This window comes from Balaenoptera ricei, chromosome 2 (assembly GCF_028023285.1).
Source record: "Balaenoptera ricei isolate mBalRic1 chromosome 2, mBalRic1.hap2, whole genome shotgun sequence".
Taxonomy (NCBI): Eukaryota; Metazoa; Chordata; class Mammalia; order Artiodactyla; family Balaenopteridae; genus Balaenoptera; species Balaenoptera ricei.
The window spans coordinates 25,211,971-25,231,362 of NC_082640.1; the positions used below are offsets into that span (position 1 = coordinate 25,211,971).

Below are 19,392 nucleotides of genomic sequence, written 5' to 3' on the forward strand. Positions count from 1 at the left end.
ACAGAAGGAGGGAAGGAGGGGAGACAGCAGTGCTGTTTAATATTGCCGAAGGAGACCAAGGATGAGCTGGTGGATCTGGAAACTGACATCATTGTTGCCCTTTGGGAGAGCAAGGTCAGCAGAGTGGTGGGCGGCAGAAGCCAAAGGGTGGAGGGTAGAGCAGCTGATGGAGGGTAGAGACGGGAAGCTTGCTGGTGGAGGAGGGGAGGCGGAGCCACATCTGCAGGAGAAGCAAAGTCACATAGTGGACGTGGCCTTACCAGGTTCCTTCTAAATTTAGGGCTCTCAAGAGAAATGTCATCAGCCACAGCATTTCCCCGGGCCCTGAATCTAGCCACCGCCTCTAAATATCACTGACCAAGCTGTCAGAAAGGGGAACTATTTTCATATGTGTGCCTACCCCAATCTTACCTCCCCTCATTCCAATTCCAGCCCTTTAATTCCCAGCTCTGAGCCCCATTTCTCTCCTAAAGCCGCCACTGTGGAGTTTTCTCTCTTCAGAAATCTGTGGGGACTTCACCTACTGGCCTTTGTTGGCCTTTGCAGTTCCTTTGGAAACTGTGTGGACTTCACCTACTGGCCTTTGTTGCTTTGTGTGTGAGTCATGTATCCCAGGGACACTATCATCTTCTTGAAGTTAATGTGTTTTAATCCATAGAATCATGAAATATCACCATTTTACACATGAGGACATTGGACCCAGGGAGGTGATATAACTTGGCCTAAGGTCACACAGCTGAATTCAACAGCAGATGGTTGAATTGGGCGTTGAAAAGGATGGAGAGAAAGATGGGCGTGTTTCTTCCCTAGAATTACTTGAATGAGCTCTGCCAGAGTTTGTTTTTGAGGCTGGTTTTTTTGTTTTTGCTATTTCTGTTGCTAACAAGCACCTTTTTGTTCTGGAGACCTTCCTCCAGATATAAGATACAATTCCATACTACTAGTTGATATTGCAAGTTGTAAAAAATTATCATCACATTTCCTGCCTCCCAGAGATAACCTTGATTAAAGTTTTAGGTGCTGAAGACTAGTGACACATTTACAGATTTTGAATTTTAGAGAGCAATTTGACAATAACTACTGTAGTCGAAGATGTGTATACACCAAAACCCTGCAGTTCTACTACTTTGCGCATATTCTGTAGAAACATGTACCCGAGGAGATATCTGCAAGAATGTTCATAACTGTATGATTAATAAAAGCAAAAAGAAAAAGAGCATTGACAGAAGAACAGATAAAAAAATTGTAATATATTTATTTCAATGAAATTCTAAGGAGCAATGATTCTCAAAGTGTGGTCCAGAGACCCCTAGAGATCCTGTAGACTTTGAGGGTGTTCCCAGGTCAAAACTCATTTCACAGCATGACTAAGGCCTTTTTCACATTTTCACTCTCATTCTCTGAGTTTTCCAGAGGCTGTGTGTTACGATAGCAACAGACTAAATGCATAAATAGGTATAATAGGCCAAATGTCTTCTATTAAGCCAGACCTTAAAAAGATTTGCAAAAATGTAAAACAGTGCCACTTTTCTCATTGCTTTTTTGCATTGAAAAATATTATTTAATCGTAAAATATGTTGCTTATGCTAACATGTTATATGTAATGGGTTTTTATTATCTAAAATTAATATATGTGTTTAAAAATCTTCTCATTGTTATTTTCTGATATGGCAAATATTGATTAATCCACTTAAACCTCTTCGGCATCCTCAGTGATTTTTTTAAGAAGGTAAAGGAATCCTAAGACCAAAACTTTGAGAGCTACAGCTATAGAGCAATGAAAATGAATAAATTGAGATTACATGTATCAAGAAGAATGAATCTCACAAACCTGATAAATGGAGCTGCAGAAGAGTATTAAAAACAACAATTTATATTGAGTTTTAAAGCCAGTAAAATATGCTATATTAGAATAGATATAGATATACAGATATTTGTTACATGTATAAAAAATGGTGGAAATAATAAATTCCAGAGTCTGGATAGTAGTTCTCTTGGTGGGTAGTGAAAGTATGAAAGGGAATTCAATCCAGAGAAGGACATTGGAAACTTCAAATATATCAGTTAGATTTTCTATTTTAGGTTGGATTCTAGGTATAGGGTGTTCATCAAGTTATTTTTTATATTTTGTATGCCTGAAATGTTTTATAATACAATTTAAAAACTAGTAGCTATATACAACTCAACAACAAAAAAGAGTCCAACTTAAAAAATGGACAAAGGACTTGAATAGACATTTTTCCAAGGATGATACACAAATGGCCAAGGAGTATATGAAAAGATGCTCAACATCATCGCAAACTAATACCACAGTGAGATATCACCTCACACCCATTAGGATGGCTGCTATCAAAAACACAAAATAACAAGTTTTGGTGAGGATGTGGAGAAACTGGAACCCTTCTACACTGTTGTTGGGAGTGCAAAATGGTACAGCCACTATGGAAAACAATATGGCAGGGCCTCAAAAAAATTAAGAATAGAGTTACTGTATGATCCAATAGTCCCCCTTGTGGGTATTCATCCAAAAGAATTGAAAGCAGCATCTCAAAAAGATATTTGCACACCTGTGTTCATAGCAGCATTATTCACAGTAGCCAGTAGGTGGAAACAACCCAAATATCCACTGACGGATGAATGGATAAACGTAAGGTGGCATGTACAAAAAATGGAGTATTATTCAGCCTTAAAAAGGAAGGAAATGCTTCAATAAAAAAGGAAGGATATTCTGACATATGCTATAACGTGGGGTTGAATAATATTCTACTTTAATCTTTTTAGACTTCAGTTGTCTCCTCTGTAAAATGGGATCAGTAGCCCATTCTTCAAAGGTTGATGGGAGGATTTAACAAGAACATGAAAAATGATGGCCAGTGCCTCGCACAGTGCTTCGGCCCATGATATATGTTCGTTTCCTTCTCTTCCTTTGCTAAACTTTTTTTAATTTAATTTTTAAATTTTTGGCTGCGTTGGGTCTTCGTTGCTGCGCATGGGCTTTCGCTAGTTGCGGTGAGCGGGGGCTACTCTTCATTGTGGTGCACGGGCTTCTCATTGTGGTGGCTTCTCTTGTGGCAAAGCACGGACTATAGGCGTGTGGGCTTCAGTAGTTGCAGCACGCGGGCTCAGTAACTGTGGCTCGCAGGCTCAGTAGTTGTGGGCTTAGGTGCTCCGTGGCACACGGGATCCTCCTGGACCAGGGATTGAACCCGTGTCCTCTGCGTTGGCAGGTGGACTCTTAACCACTGTGCCACCAGGGAAGACCCCCTTGCTAAATTATAAATTTCATTGAGGACCAGGTACAAGAAATATGCCTTTCTCATTTTCCTGGTTCCTTGTGTGACACATGAGTGAGAGCGCAGTAATGATTATCATGTTTGCTTGAATTAGAAAATCTCCTTACATAGTAAGTTAGAGATCTGCCCCCAGCATTGTAATAGTGATTGTCTCACCCTTTCCTGCTGCTCTCCCCACAGTCCCTGCCACCTATAAATCAATAACGTGAGGAAAATAATAGCAGACCTGTCACTCAGAAAAACAAAGCTGATGTGATACGTTTGTGGGATTGGATCTCTCTTATGTAAGAGAGAATGTTGAACAGTTGTCTGATAAATGCAGGTATTGAGGACAAGCTGAAAGCATCAAATCACAAGTCAGGACCCAGTTTCCAGTTATCTTAATTTGTATCCTCCTTTGCCTGAATCAATAAAAGTTAATCAGTGTGGAGTTAATTATACTGTCACTCCTTGCTGTTACCAGTGTATTCTGTAGTCGTTGCATGATTAGATGGGCAAACTGGTACTTAAGTTGACTGTATGACTAGGTCATTAAAGAGGCAAATCTGAAGAAGAACCTTGAGTGGGGTTGATTTCCTTGGAAACATCTAGCCATCCACAAATTTTCTGGAATAGATGTCAAATAGATGCAGGAATTCAACTCAAAACTGCAACTATGACAAACAGTTTAACTTCTTTCAGATTATTTTTCCCCCACTGTTCTCTCCAAACCTCTCTCTCTCTGAAGCTCTCCCCAAAGGGTAACTTTAATACATAAATTGTTTGTTCTGAGAATTTCTTTTTTCTTTAATATGAATTAATGACTCTACCCCCAATTCATAATAGAAGTATACTCAGGAGAAATCTCAAGTTTTTTGAAATCCTTCATTTTCTTAAAAGAATCTTGCCTATCTAGACCGAGAAAGCCATGAGTATAAGTTTATTACATAGAAAATGTCTATTTATTTTATAGTCTCAAGAGAAATTAGATAAATGGTAAAAGTTTGTGAATATTTTATTAGGCACCTGAAATAATATAACTCTCCCAATTTTCTGAAAGTAAACGTGTCATCTGTGTTACAGAACAGGCTTCTGCATGTTTTAGAAACAAACACAAGATGGTTCAGGGAGGCCAACCCCATAATTGATTGGAAAATAAACGGATGCATTCTTTATGCTACACTGAACCCAGAGAGCAAAATAATTTGTAGGACTTGCAGACTTGGGAGTCTGTCTAAAAATAAAAGGTGAAACATAGTATTATGCAAACAGATATATTCTTCCTTTTTTTCCCCAGGATCTCTTCCTTAACGGTTACAAAGGACCTTCCTGAAGGACAGAGTAGGTTAGCAATTAGGCAGCAGTTGCTTTGGAGAGAGATACGCAGTGCTAGGTGCTCTGGCCATGGGTGAGGCGGGTAGGGGGCACAGAAGTGCCTCAGATCTTTAGATCTGTCCTGCACATGATGATTAAAAAATAGAAATTAATCTGATACTGACATCTGCTGTCTTGCATTTCTTCTGAGATATACAGACATTGTGACTCCTTTGTACTTCTAATTGAAAGGAAAATGTGAAGTAGTGAAATGTCAAAATAAATAGTTTTAATTACATTTGATTAATTGGGGGGGTATGTAAAATAATTTAAATAGTTAAAATTAGGTTGTCTGAGGGCATTCACCTTTAAAACTAGAAACTCTGACTGCCTGGTATAGTGGGAAGGGCACTCAGATGCTGAATCCTGGCTCTTTTCCTTTTTAGCTGCAAATCCTTGTGTGAGTTGTTTAACCTTTTTGCCCAGTTTCTTCATCTGTAAAGTAGGGATGACAATTTCTACCTTGCAGAGCTGCCGTGGGCATTCTTTTAGATGAGTGTAAAGCACTCAGTCTAGCACACAGTAGGTGCTCAATCAATAGTAACTAATCCTAATATGTCTAACTCATATTTCCATTGTAAAAATCTGTCACACACTTAAACACACCCATTTAAGACTTAAAATAGCCTCGACATACAGCAAACATTCACCAAAATATGTTTCCCAAACGTAAATTTCAATCTCTCACTTCCTTGTGGAGTTTTACACACATCCCAAATTAGTTAAGGATGAGGGACAGACTGTATTAATGAGGTGTTTGGTTCACTGTAGGAAGATAAAGTAATAAATGGTAAAATCAATTTTACTCACTTAAGGGAAAAATGGAAACTTGCTTTGAAGCTACATGCAAACCACCTGAAAAAATGGTAACCCTCTTAGCATTATGGGGCTAGAGATGACTTTTCCCCTTCCCATAATGGGGCAGATTGGCACTCTGGTTTCCAGTCTTGACAGCTGCCTACACAAAGCATAAGACAAACAAGGTCTGTCGTCTCAACCAGGAAGGATGCCCTTGAAGATAACTAATAAGGACCTACTGTATAGCACAGGGAACTCTACTCAGTACTCTGTAATGACCTATATTGGACAATCATCTAAAAAAGAGTGTATATATGTACTGATTCACTTTGCTTTACACCTGAAACTAACACAACATTGTAAGTCAACTCTACTCCAAAAAAAAAAAAAAGAAAGAAAGAATAAAGGGCAGGAGGGCCATGAGAGGAAAGGGTATGGCGCTTCCCAGATTTGGCCAGGCTGGTCTTCGTTCCAACACAGGCGTGGTTTTCTCTGGAGAACAGCCCCACCGGCCAGAGGGTGGCCTTCTCAGACACCTTCTCCGTTAAGAGTGAGTTTATTTCATCATCAATGACAGTGTTTTCAGTGTCTGGAGGTGTGTGTTTGCTTTTCTTATGTAACCACAAAACAGCGGTTAGTTTCTCTCTAATAGATAAGAGTGACAGAAGTTGCTTTTGCCTTTAAAATGATGCATGCAGTCTTATTCCGAGAATGAACTTGGTGAGTTTAGTCACGACAGACCTAGTTCTTACTTTTTCCTCTCTCACCTTTTCCCAGCATCACCCTGCCCCATGTCGTTTTACTCCTCCGTTTGGGGATAGAAAGAAAGCAGAGCAGGGAAGCACATGCCAGGCTGGCAGCAGTTTTAGATGCCTGGGCTCCACCTGTGTGACTTTTTCCTCTTTTCTTTTTAAAACTAAACACAGCAGGATGTGTGCACACCAATTACTGAGCACACAGAAACCCGGGCACTGCTATATTGAAGGAACAGCTTTCAAAGGACTGCGGCAGGAGCTGGCTGCCTCCCTGCCAGGCATTTAAAGGGCTGTGCTCTCCTGGGGAGAAGAGCTGACATCCGAATCTGGGACTTTTCTTAGAGCCCCGCAGAAGGAGCTCTGCATAGGGAAAGGACATGTTGGCAATGGGTTTCCCACTAACTTTGGGACCTTCTGCACCCAAGCAAAAAAAAAAAAAGAAACCTTAAAACATTTTTATTTTATTGTACTTGGCAAAAACAATGAAAAGAATGTGAACTTGACTTTGAATACCTTACACCTGTGGGTTATACATTTTTCCAGTGTATTCCTAGGAATACCTAAGGAAGCTATGATGTAGGTAGCCTTTATTACCTCCATTCTTTTTAGATAAGCACTTTGAAGCACAAAGCAGGCAAGTGACCTTGTAACATCAAATGCTTCAACGTTAAGCTGATCTTTCTCTTTTTAAAAAAATTTTATTGAAGTATAGTTGATTTACAATGTGTTAATTTCCTCTGTACAGCAAAACGACTCTGTTATACATATATATACACACATATATATGCATGTATACACACACACATATATATACACATATATATACACACATATATATACATATATATATATGTTCTTTTTCATATTCTTTTCCATTATGGTTTATCACTGGATATTGAATATAGTTCCCTGTGCTATATAGTAGGACCTTGCTGTTTATCCATCCTATATACAATAGTTTGCCTCCCAAACTCCCATCCCTTCCCTCCCCTACCTATCCTCCCCCTTGGGAACCACAGTCTGTTCTCTATAGCTGGGAGTCCATTTTTGTTTTGTAGATATGCTGATTTGTATTGTATTTTAGATTCCACATATAAGTGATATCATATGGTATTTGTCTTTCTCTTTTTGACTTACTCCACTTAGTATGATAATCTCTAGGTCCGTGTTGCTGCAAATGGCCTTATTTCCTTCTTTTTGATGGCTGAGTAATATTCCATTGTATGTGTATATGTACCACATCTTCTTCATCCATTCATCTGTTGATGGACATTTAGGTTGCTTCCACGTCTTGGCTATTGTAAACAGTGCTGCTGTGAACATAGTGGTGCATGTATCTTTTCAAAGTATAGTTTCATCTGGGTATATGCCCAGGCGTGGGATTGCTTTATCATATGGCAACTTTCTCATATATGCCCTTATGTGCTACAATCGAACGTCTAAAAATGGGTAGGACAGCACACCAGACAATCCTGTTGTTGAATTACACTCAAATGCTGCGCTTGTCTTAGAGTGAGAGCTGTTAACCCTGAAGTTAGGGATGCCAGGTTATTGATCCCCATGGTTTCTATCAGGGCTGTTGTATTCATGTTTTATTGCCTTCACTAAAATGCAAGTACTCTGCGGATGAAGTACCTATCATCCATGCTCCATGAGTATTTATTGTATGAATGTTACTATTGAACAGATCATTTATATGCTATTCCCGTAATATCAGAATGCAAGGATATTTCTCCAGAACGGCAGGTTTCTGCCTGTAAACGCATTCGCCTCAGCAAAATGGTGAGCACAGCAAGCAAGGCGGGAAGCCATCATGCACTGTAGCGTGTTGGGGACCCAGACCAGGGAGTTGAATCTCTACTCCCTCATCTTATAGACGAAGAAGATGAGACCCACAGAGAGGAAGAGATCTCCCCACGTTTACCCCCATCGAGCTTTGCCCTGGCCTTTTCATTCTTAGTGAGAACCCAAGAGCTGGCCACAGTTAGAACTGTGGTCCCCTTGCATGGCCCCAGCTCCTCTCTCTGACGGGGAGTCAGGAACATGTTGAAAAGGTGTAGTTTCTTCCCTGGAACTTAAACTTAATTGTACAGAAATGCCCTTGAGTTCAGTATTTCGTATAGAAATCAGATACTCTTTAAAGAGCAGGGGGAGAAGCATTTGAAATTTTAATATAAATACTTTTGGGGGGAAAGAATGAAGAGAAGCTGTTACTTCACATGGAAGAGACAAGGCTTGGAGGTGATTTTAGTATGTAAAAGATACGTACTAACATCTTTAAAGATAAAGACTAAAATCTTTAGGATTATAAGAGGGATCATTGAAAAAAGAGTCCTAACTAGCAATTTCTGATCTTCATTTAAAAGAGAGAAATAGGCTTGTAATAGAGCAGGACATTTTCTGTTTAGTTGTTAAAAAAAAAATAAAATAAAAGGGGGGTTAATCAGAAGGATTTAGCATAAACTTACTAAGCTTCGTGCCAAACTCACCTAATTCCATTTTTATGGAGTTACCAGACGGGTGAAATACTAGAAAAGTGAGAGAGCATTTTTATGTCAATAAGATATTTAATAGGATGTGTCATAACACTCCTGTTAAAAATATGAAAAACACCTAGGGAACAACAATTCATTTCGAATTCAAGAAAGAGGCGTCTTTAGTGGTGGGTCATAGAAGTCTTCTATCCTAGTCATGAGTATTTATAGAAATAAATGACCTTAGTGAAGGCTTAGAAGTCAGGCCAAATTGACAAAGCGTCAATATATGTAAATTTAGAAAACTCAACTTCCTCTGAGTTCTAACATATGTTACTTTCATTCACCGATGAGCCCTGAAGTTATCGCAAGACAAAATAACTTGGATCAACAGAAAGGAGACTGGGGCTGTCATGATTAAATTCACTAATATTTCTTCCCCAGTCCCGGAGAACCATAACTTGATACTTAGCCACGTCACTTTCAATTACTAAAAATAATCTAAAAGTACTTCCTTTTCAAGTTATTTGGAAATAGAGTTAAAAGTTGGCAGCCTAGAACCTCAACTAGGAGGTTTAGTCTGACTCCAACTTAGCCTCTCCAGAGTTGTGGGGAGAGAACTGTAATGCCGGACCTGTGTCACCTCAGTGACATCACCATGACATTACTGCTAAGCAAGGAAATTCCTAGCTGCTTTAGTGCTGCCTAGATTTTCTGAAAGCAGAAGGAACCAGTGAGGAGAGCCTTGGTTCTGTAGAGCCATTCCATGTTCCCTTCAAAGCCAGTCCTGCCAACTGTAGACTGGAAACCCAGAACTTTAACGTTTCCCAGTGGAGCAGCTTTTATAAGATGTTTCTTCTCTCTCTGCTAAGAGGTCATTCCTGTTAGAATGCCTTCTACCTCCGATCAGAACCAGCCTGGCTTCCTTAATTTACCGAAAGCCCAGCAAGGAAATACCTGGAATCAGTGGAGACAGGTCGGGCTAGATGTGCATATCCATCTCCTGCTGCCCCAAAGTCAACCATCCCCAGGCCCCAGTCATGGCAGCCCCAGAGGTTGGACGCCAGAGCATAGCAGAGTGGACCTACACCCTAGAGAAGCAACTCTTGCTTCAGAGTCTAAGCAGGTGAGCAAGATGAAGGGCGTTTCAGGCAGGAACTGAAGGTAGATCCTGGTGGGAGCCATGGTTCCATTCTCTTTGCTCCTGGAGATGATGTGTGAGAGACGGTGCAGGGAAGAAACCACCCCCCTGCCTCCTTCCTCTTCTTCTTTCCTCTTTGCCTGGATACCAGATGTCCTGTTCCATCACTTGGCTTTTATTCCTGTGCCATCACCAGGGAGGAAGCCCTGAACTGCAGCAGTCCCAGAGGAGGCAATGTGGGTGAAGGGTGGCACTGTGGATGAGGAACCAGAAAAAGGCAGTGTTCCTCCAGCCCTCCCTGACCTGAGTTTGCAAAGACAAGAAGTGTAGCTTCATTGTTGGGATCAACTGGGGTACAAGTGTCTTTTGAGAGCCCTAGGGAAGCATGGGATGAATAGTACCTTTTAATCATCCCGTCTCTGCAGTAAAGAACAGCTGCAAGGAACTCAGTGGGAACCCAAAGTGTTCTTGACAAAGATGTCAGTATAATTCACCCAGTCAGACATAATTAAAAATAATTACTTACAGGACAGAACTTGCCGTACAGGAGATCAAAGTGCTCTGTGTGCTTTCAGAACAGACTCCAGACCCCAGAAAGGAAGAGAATGTTACAGCAGAGAACCCACAGGTTGGTATCTGTGGCACTGGAGTCCGGTCCCCGCTCCACCACCATTAGCTGTGCAACCTTGGATGCATGTCCTCACCTCTCTGAGCCTGTTTCCCTACCTGTAAAATATGGATGAGAGTATCACCTTGGATATCTCACAAGACCATGGCATGAAAATGGAGGAAACATATGTAAAAAGGACTTCTAATTAATGTCCGATTTTGCTATTCCTTCTTCTCATTGATTTCCCTAAGAGGTAAACTGAGGCACAGACTAACAAAATAGCTTATTGCTCTGCATTCTTTTTAGAACAAGATGAAATGTTAATTTTTAAAAAAATATTTTTTTTAATTAATTAATTTATTTTTATGGCTGTGTTGGGTCTTCGTTTCTGTGCAAGGGCTTCTTCCCCTAGTTGTGGCAAGCGGGGGCTACTCTTCATCGCGGTGCGCGGGCCTCTCACTATCGCGGCCTCTCTTGTTGCGGAGCACAGGCTCCAGACGCGCAGGCTCAGTAATTGTGGCTCACGGGCCCAGTTGCTCCGCGGCATGTGGGATCTTCCCAGACCAGAGCTCGAACCCGTGTCCCCTGCATTGGCAGGCGGACTCCCAACCGCTGCACCACCAGGGAAGCCCCGAAATGTTACTTTTAAACACGAACAAAAATAAGAAAGGGAATCTCCCACTTCCGTCCAGCCAATCATAAATGTCCACAGTGAAGATCCAGGGAGAGCACTTGGTCCTATTCTCCCATGTCCACTGGTCCACGCCCAGGAACTTCAGCCCCTGCCTCTCTCTGTCTCTTGAGCATCATGAGCTTGTTCCAGCAGCAGCCTGACCAGGGCTCACTCCCCTCGGAGTGGTCAGCTTGGGAGATGTTGAGAATTAGGGACGGGCGTATTTTTCCAAGATATTGTAGGTTTTGTTTCAAGGAGGGCAAGTTGGTGCCTGAGTTCAGCCTTTTCCTTCTTGCAGCCCAAGAGCATGACAGAGGGACTTAGGGACACTACACGTTTCCTTCCTCTTTCTCTCCCAGAGCTTTTACCTGGACAAATTTGAATTTCAAATTTTTAAACCTCAGGAAAATATCTGTGTTCAGAAGATGGTTCGGGTTTGTTTTGTGCTGTCAGATGCGGGATGAGAGCAGGACATTGACACCGGATGCCCCATTTGGTTACCATTGTCATATCCTCTTTTTTCTTTTTTCCTGTGAACAGGACAGGGAGAATTGGCTGGTCAGTCTGGGGGGCAGGGGCAGGGGCCGGAAGAAGGGGGAGGGGAGGAGGAGGAGGACTTTTTAGAGAAGAATAAAAAAATTCTATTTTGTTATCAGGACAATCCTTCTATCATTCAGGAAACCTCATCAGTTATATTCTTATTTGTTCCTTACTAGTCTCGTGAAGTGTGGTACCCATTAGTCTATGTGTTCGGCTGCGGTCACAGGCCTCCAGTCCTCTTCTGCCTGCACATCCAGGCTCAGGTGGTCCAGGGCATCGTCAAGGTGATTCAGTGCCACCACCTCCAGGTTCTAGCCGGTGGCAGGAGGCAGGTGGGCCCAACCTGGAGGTTACTCATCAGCTGGGCTCGCCAGCCATTGGCCACATCCACCCTCAGGAAATTGCGCCAGTGGTGAGGTGTCTGCCAGAGGCTGCCCCAACCTTCAGATGCCCTCTGTTGGAGACCACCAGTGGCACGCTTCCTCTTCTCCCCCTCATCCTCCTGTTCTCCTGCTTCACCTTCCCTGGCATCACTCTCTAGCCACACCTGTGTCTCCACCGCCCCACCCGCCCCAGTCTCTGCTGCCCTCTGTCACCTTTTCCTGCTTCACCTCTACTCTCCATGCTCAGCATCACCGGTGGGCGTATCTCCCCCACTTCTGCCTCCCTCGCCAGAGCCCTTTCCCCCAGGCCCTTACTTCCCACTACCCTTGGCCATGGAAGCCCGTCGCGTGACCTGGAGCTGGGGGAGGACCTGATCTGATCCCACGACTCCATAGGAAGAGGAATCTCTGACTCCACTGTCCCAGGGTGTGTCCCAAATGGGACTTTGGGAAGCAGTTCCTAGTAAATCTATTATAAATCCATTGTAGGTGGTTTCATAGTACCATTTAGTCCTTCCCAAAATGTGCATATGTCGATTCAACATCATGGGTAACATTTCTATGGAAAAAAAATATACTCTGATCTAAACTACCTATTAGTGAAGTTGTGGACCGCTGCTGTTTCCTAAATCGGAATCTCCTATGAAAAGGATTGGAGGATTCTTGAAATCAAGAACTGTGGCTTCGATGTCTAAGAACCGCCCCCCACAGTACTTTCCACATACTAAACTCCCAGGAATTGATATTAAGAGTGACTTGTTAAGTTACCAAATGTTATCAAAGCTAGGCAGCTGAATGCGTGCTAGGTGGTACTCCGGGGCCTGGCACCCAGTGGCCTTGCAGTGGAAAGGGACTAGATTTGGAATCAGGAGACTTAGGCTGTGTCACAAGTTCTATAGCCTTGAGAAAAGCCCCCACTGCTGCAGGCATCCATTTTTCCTTTCACTGTAATGGGAACTGTCCATCCTACTGCACAAATCTGTTAGGTGTGAAAAATGAATTGATATAGGAAAAGCATTTTCTCCTTTTTGTTATATAGGATCATTTTTTTTAAAAAGTATTGTAAACCTCTGAAAAAATAACCATTTAAAATCACCTAAGGGCTTCCCTGGTGGTGCAGTGGTTAAGAATCCGCCTGCCAGTGCAGGGGACATGTGTTCAAGCCCTGGTCTGGGAAGATCCCACATGCTGCGGAGCAACTAAGCCCGTGCACCACAACTACTGAGCCTGCGCTCTAGATCCTGCGAGCCACAACTACTGAAGCCCATGTGCCACAACTACTGAAGCCCGCGTGCCTAGAGCCCGTGCTCTGCAACAAGAGAAGCCACCACAATGAGAAGCCCGCACACCACAAGAAGAGTAGCCCCCGCTCACTGCAACTAGAGGAAGCCCGCGTGCGGCAACGAAGACCCAATGCAGCCAAAAATAAATAAAAAATAGAAATAATAAAAAAAATTGTTCTTAATAAAATAGAATTACCTAAAATCCAGTCCACCCAGAGATAGCACTTTTGATCCAAAGTTTTTCCCATTAAAATTTATGCATGTAGGGGCTTCCCTGGTGGCTCAGTGGTTGAGAATCTGCCTGCCAATGCAGGGGACACGGGTTCGAGCCCTGGTCTGGGAAGATCCCACATGCCACAGAGCAACTAGGCCCGTGAGCCACAACTACTGAGCCTGCGCGTCTGGAGCGTGTGCTCCGCAACAAGAGAGGCCGCGATAGTAAGAGGCCCGCGCACCGCGATGAAGAGTGGCCTCCGCTTGCCGCAAGTAGAGAAAGCCCTCGCACAGAAACGAAGACCCAACACAGCCAAAAATAAATAAATAAAATAAATAAATTTTTTAAAATAATTTATGCATGTAAATTTATCTTTTTAAATGACCACCTATTATATACACTATGGTTAGTATCTCTTTTTAACTTAACTGTATCCTGTAAATTGAGTGAATAATAATCTACTGGTTGTAAAATATTCCACTGTAGTTATATGTCATAATATATTTAAATAATACCTTATTTTGGGACATTGAGGCTGTTTCCAATTTTGCTATTATTAACCAGTGCTGCAGTGGTCATTCTTGTTTATATACCTTCATATACTTGCCTTATTATTTTAAAGTCATTTAATCCATATTTTCTTCCATAAAGACTGTATAGGTCCCTTATCCAAACTATTACAGCCAAATCTATTTTATAATTCATATTTTATAAAGGTAATAAAGTTATACACTGTATAGTACAAAATATTCCTAGTAAGCTATGCATTGGGGGATGAGGTATTAACAGTCATGTTCAGTGGGATTAAATAGACCATAAATAGCCCACATCAGATTTTGCTACAAAATTAGTTTGCACTACAGAACCATTTTTTTTTCTATTTTCAGAACTTTTGGATTTTGGAATTGCAGAAAAGCGATTATGGAACTGGCTAATTTACATTTCTTTGCGTTCTAGTGAAACTGAACTTTTTTCATGGTTTTTTTTTGCCTTTATAGTATTCATTTTGTAAAAGGTGTGCTCTTAGCCTTTGCCTATTTTTTAATTGGGCAAATATTTAACTATTAGGCTTGACCTTCTTATTGATATTTAAGAGCTTTTCACATATTTGTCAAATATTTTGCCACATACTTTACAGTCATGTCTCCTAGTTTGTCATTTGTCTTATACTTTGATAATGTTTAACACATATAAGTTTTTAGTAAAATAGGATAGAAATGTGTTCCTTTATGGAGCTTGTCTATGGTATATTTGAGAAATCTTTCCTAATTCCAAAAGCATATCATCATTAATCTACATATCTAGTACCTTTAGTAGTTTAGAGGTTTTTATTTCTATGTTAATGTCATCAATCTATCTGAATTGTATTTTGATGTCAGCTTTAATGTAAGTTTTAGCCGATGGGCACAGTCCATTTATTAAACAATCTTTCCTTTTCCCCGGACTTTGCTGTCATCTTTGTACATAGCTTTCATAAGTATTTGGACCTGTTTCAAAACATTTGATTTTGTTCTGGTGATCTATCCAACTCTGCTGCTGCCAGCACCACACTATTTCCATTATTGCATCTTTATTTTCATATCTATTAGGGCTGGGGCGGGGGAAGGATGAATCGGTGAAGCACAGGATTTTTAGAGCAGTGAAACTATATTGAGTCTGATACAAGAGTGGTGGATACATGTCATTATGTATTTGACCAAACTCATAGAATGACAGCACCAAGAGTGAACCCTCGTGTAAACTCTGTAGACCCTCGTGAACCCTCGTGTAGACTCTGGGTGATGGTGACGTGTCAGTGTAGGTAACAAATGTACCATCTCGTTGGGGCTGTCGATGACGGGGGATGTTGTGTACGGGTGGGACAGCAAGTGTATGGGAAATCTCTGTCCCGTCTGCTGAATTTTGCTGTGACTCTAAGACTGCTGTTTAAAAAAATGAAGTCTATTAAATAAACAAAAACTAGACATTACTCTTGAAATCGCAGAGCTTACCTCCAAGGGGAGAGTATAAAAAGCTAAGTAGAAAACTAGGAGAGATTGCATTTCTCAAATATTGTGTTACAAATAGGCACCAGAGAACAATGCTTCTCAAACTGTGATGAAGGGGACTTCCCTGGTGGCGCAGTGGTTAAGAATCCGCCTGCCAGTGCAGGGGACACGGGTTCGAGTCCTGGTCCGGGAAGATCCCACATGCTGCAGAGCAACTAAGCCCATGCGCCACAACTACTGAGCCTGCGCTCTAGAGCCTGCAAGCCACAACTACTGAAGCCCGCGTGCCTAGAGCCTGTGCTCCGCAACAAGAGAAGCCACTGCAAAGAGAAGCCCGCACACTGCAACAAAGAATAGCCCCTGCTCGCTGCAACTAGAGAAAGCCCCTGCGCAGCAACAAAGACCCAACGCAGCCAAAAATAAATAAATAAATAAATAAATTTACACCCCCCCCCCAAAAAAAAACTGTGATGAAGGACCAATTAAAAAAACAACAATTTCCAATATCTTTTAAGACTAGCAACCTCTTTCTTAACCTCATCTTTGAAAAGCTGTCTGTAAACTGTCAGTGCTCTACGCCTGTTAGTTATTTGCCAATAATCTGTAGTGGATTCTTTGTCAAAATGAAGATACTTATTCAGTCCACCTACCTTCTACTCTGCAGAACAGTGAAAGTGTATTTATGAAATACTGCGCTGTCCTCTTAAGAGATTGTTGTAAGAATAGGCTGAAGCACATTTCACACAATAGCTCTGATCACAAAATAATCTTGTTAGCTCACTGAAAATTCACCAAGTAAAGTCAAAGCTTGGCATTTTCATTTATTTATTTATTTTATTTATTTATTTTTGGCTGCGTTGGGTCTTCATTGCTGCATGCGGGCTTTCTCCAGTTGCGGCGAGCAGGGGCTACTCTTCGTTGCGGTGCGTGGGCTTCTCATTGCGGTGGCTTCTCTTGTTGCAGAGCACGGGCTCTAGGCACCCAGGCATCTGTAGTTGTGGCTCGCGGGCTCTAGAGCGCAGGCTCAGTAGTTGTGGCGCACGGGCTTCACTGCTCCGCCGCGTGTGGGAACTTCCCGGACCAGGACTTGAACCCTTGTCCCCTGCATCGGCAGGAGGATTCTTAACCACTGCGCCACCAGGGAAGCCCAAAGCTTGGCATTTTCAATAGGTCTGCTGCATAATCAAGTACTCCTTTTTCTTTTTACCATTCTTTTTCTTCAAAGAAACAACGTTTTTAATGTCTTCATATTTTGTGTGTGTGATGAATACAGAAAAGCCCCCCTTGGAATGTGAATAATCAGCAGTTAGCTAGTTGCACTCACTCACTGAATGCTCGCTACTGCACGTGAGGATGCTGCACTGTCCAAAATAGCAAAATTAGGACACGTCACAAATATTAAGTCCGATCGAGCCGAGCGTCTGGCATCGGGTGGTGTAGGCAGTACTAATATTTTCTGTAGGAGAAAATCTAGTCATTTGTTCAAATCATATTCCTCACTGAGGGATATCTACAATCAAAGAAGAGCACAGTGGAAAGATGAATAAATAAGGACCTAGGAGACCTGAGTCCTAGTAACATTTCTTCCACCAATTAGGTAGATTTGATCACTTGCTTTAATTTCTCTGACCCTCAGTTTCCTCAGCTGTTACAAGAGACAGCAGACAGTTTGATCACTAAAGGCACTTTCAGCTCTCAAAAAGAAGAAAGAAAAATGAACAGATCAACTAACTGATTTGTTCACAGATTGATTCATTCATAACCGATGTATCCGTGTACGTATTCAAAAGACACCTGCAGTGAATATATTACATGTCAGTTACTGTGCTAATCGTGGCGGCCGAATGAGAAGGCAGTATGGAAAAGAGAGACGCGTTCCCGCAAGTCTCCGAATTCCCTTGTTGCGGCGCTAGAATTCACTAAGCATGGGGAAGTGATGAGAGACAGGGAGGAAAGAATAGGGGGGAGTTCTCTTGGCATCACCACATTTAATGTATTTATGTAGAACAGAGCTTCTCAGCCTCAGCACCATTGATGTGTTCGTTGTGGGCAGCTGTCCTGTGCATTGTAGGTTGTTTGCAGTATTTCTGGCCTCAATCTACCCAATGCTGGTCCCACCCTCTCCACCCATTTGTGACAACCAACAATGTCTCCAGACATTGCCAAATGTCCCCTAGAGGCAAGGTTGCCCTGGTTGAGAACCAGTGATTTAGAACCCCCTCAGTGCCAGGCACTGTGCTAGATGCCAGGCAAATAAAGATGAGAAATACACAGCCTGGTCTTGAGGCCTTTATTCCAGGGCAGTGCTTCTAGAACTTAGATGGGCAGCGAGTCAGTGGAGGGCCTATTGAAACCCAGATTGCAGACACCCGCTTCCATAATTTCTAATTCAGCGGGTCCGGGTGGGGCTGGCGGGTTTGCATGTCTAAAGCGGTGCTGGTGTGATGCTGGTGGTCCCCCAGGACGACACTTTGAGAACCGTTGGGCTCGGGGATTCCCATCTCGCAGGTGACGGGTGTCCACTGCAGTTGTGGCCGAGAATATACATGTTCTCGCCTCACCCGTTCAACCAGTGTTTCCTGAGATTCAGAGTAATCTGTGGTCTTTAAATTGAGAAATTAGACCCCAGATGGGCTACTAAACCCACAATAAACCTGAAAGGTCACAGGAAGAAAAACCAGGGGAGGACCTCCTAAGCCGGAACAGTGATGAAAAGGTGCTTAGTTTCATCCTCTTGATTTCATTCTGGATTAACAGATGAATGGGTTGTTCATGGGCTTGTCTGGGTACCTAAATAGTATCTAATTTCAGTTTCCATGGATTCTAAGCTCTGATCGCAAACAGGCTTTTACAAATCACTCATTTCTAAGGTGGGGACATTCGTGGGCAATGAGAGACGTGGGTGGTTCACCTAGACCTGCGGGCACACATCCATCCTGGAGCGTCTGAGCCCCTCTCGGCCTCCTTGGCCTCCTCCTGGTCTCCGCCCCTGGTCTCCCTTTCCCTTTATCTCCAGCAGTAACTTCGACAGCAGTGCCTGTCGTGCTGGCACACGCAGGGCTGTGTGTGTGTTATTCTTCACAAAACTATTAGTTCATCTTTGGACTGAACATTGCTATTTCCACTTGCTATGGCGATACTACCAAATACTGTATTTTCTTTGAAAAGTGTCACACGCCCTCGGGAGGAAGTGGGGTGTGGTGTTTGAACACCACTCGGGGGACAGGGGTGTTTCGCTCCCGCCGTACCCACAAGTGACAGCCCGCTTTGCAATTCTTGTTTTCTCTGTCTCAATGTTGAGTCCACACTGACGGGCCACGTCATTTCACTCGCAGGATGAACAGCAAGAAAGTGGAGTCCGGGCTGTCAGAACCTCTTCTCTGTTCCCCTCTAGGCAGGGGTCTGCTTCATTCTGAGGTCCCAAGGCTTATTTAGAACAGGGACCCTGTCACATTTTTGCATCCAGCACCAGGCTTTATACCTAGGAGGCAGGTTTAGCAAATACTTAGTGAGCGATGGCAAAAAAACAAATGTACATGTCACTTCATTTCCTTAGCCAGTAGTTTAGGTGAGTTCTAGGCCATGTCAGATAATCCACTGAGTCAGTTTTCATCATCGGTAGTTGATTTCATCAGGGAGAATTTCCGAGGTTACTTTGGAAAAGTCCTATATGATGTTATAGCTACCTTTTCCACCAAACACTGTTGTAAACATTTCATTTAATGGTTAATTCATTTAATCCTCCCGACAACTCTATGAAGTGGGTCTGTTATTTTCCCCATGTTGCAGAAATAGAAACATAGTCGCACAGAGATTAGATCACTTGTCTATGACTATGCAGTTGGGGAAGGCTGGTGTTTGTACTGCGCCCGTCTCGTTGACACGCC

General features: G+C 42.5%; 1 protein-coding gene across 2 annotated transcripts in view; it reads left to right on the plus strand.

The window, feature by feature from the left end:
- PRKCQ (protein kinase C theta) overlaps positions 1–19,392 on the plus strand; it is a 154,265-nt gene that overhangs the window by 18,494 nt on the left and 116,379 nt on the right. Inside the window, exon 1 of one of the 2 annotated variants that reach the window (XM_059912136.1) lies at positions 10,405–10,442. The exons of the other annotated variant lie outside the window; for it this stretch is intronic. Within the exon in view, the coding sequence (XP_059768119.1) occupies positions 10,420–10,442 (23 nt within the window). The 5' untranslated portion in view covers positions 10,405–10,419. Of the gene's footprint in view, positions 1–10,404; positions 10,443–19,392 lie in introns of those variants that run through there. 2 annotated transcript variants of the gene reach the window in all.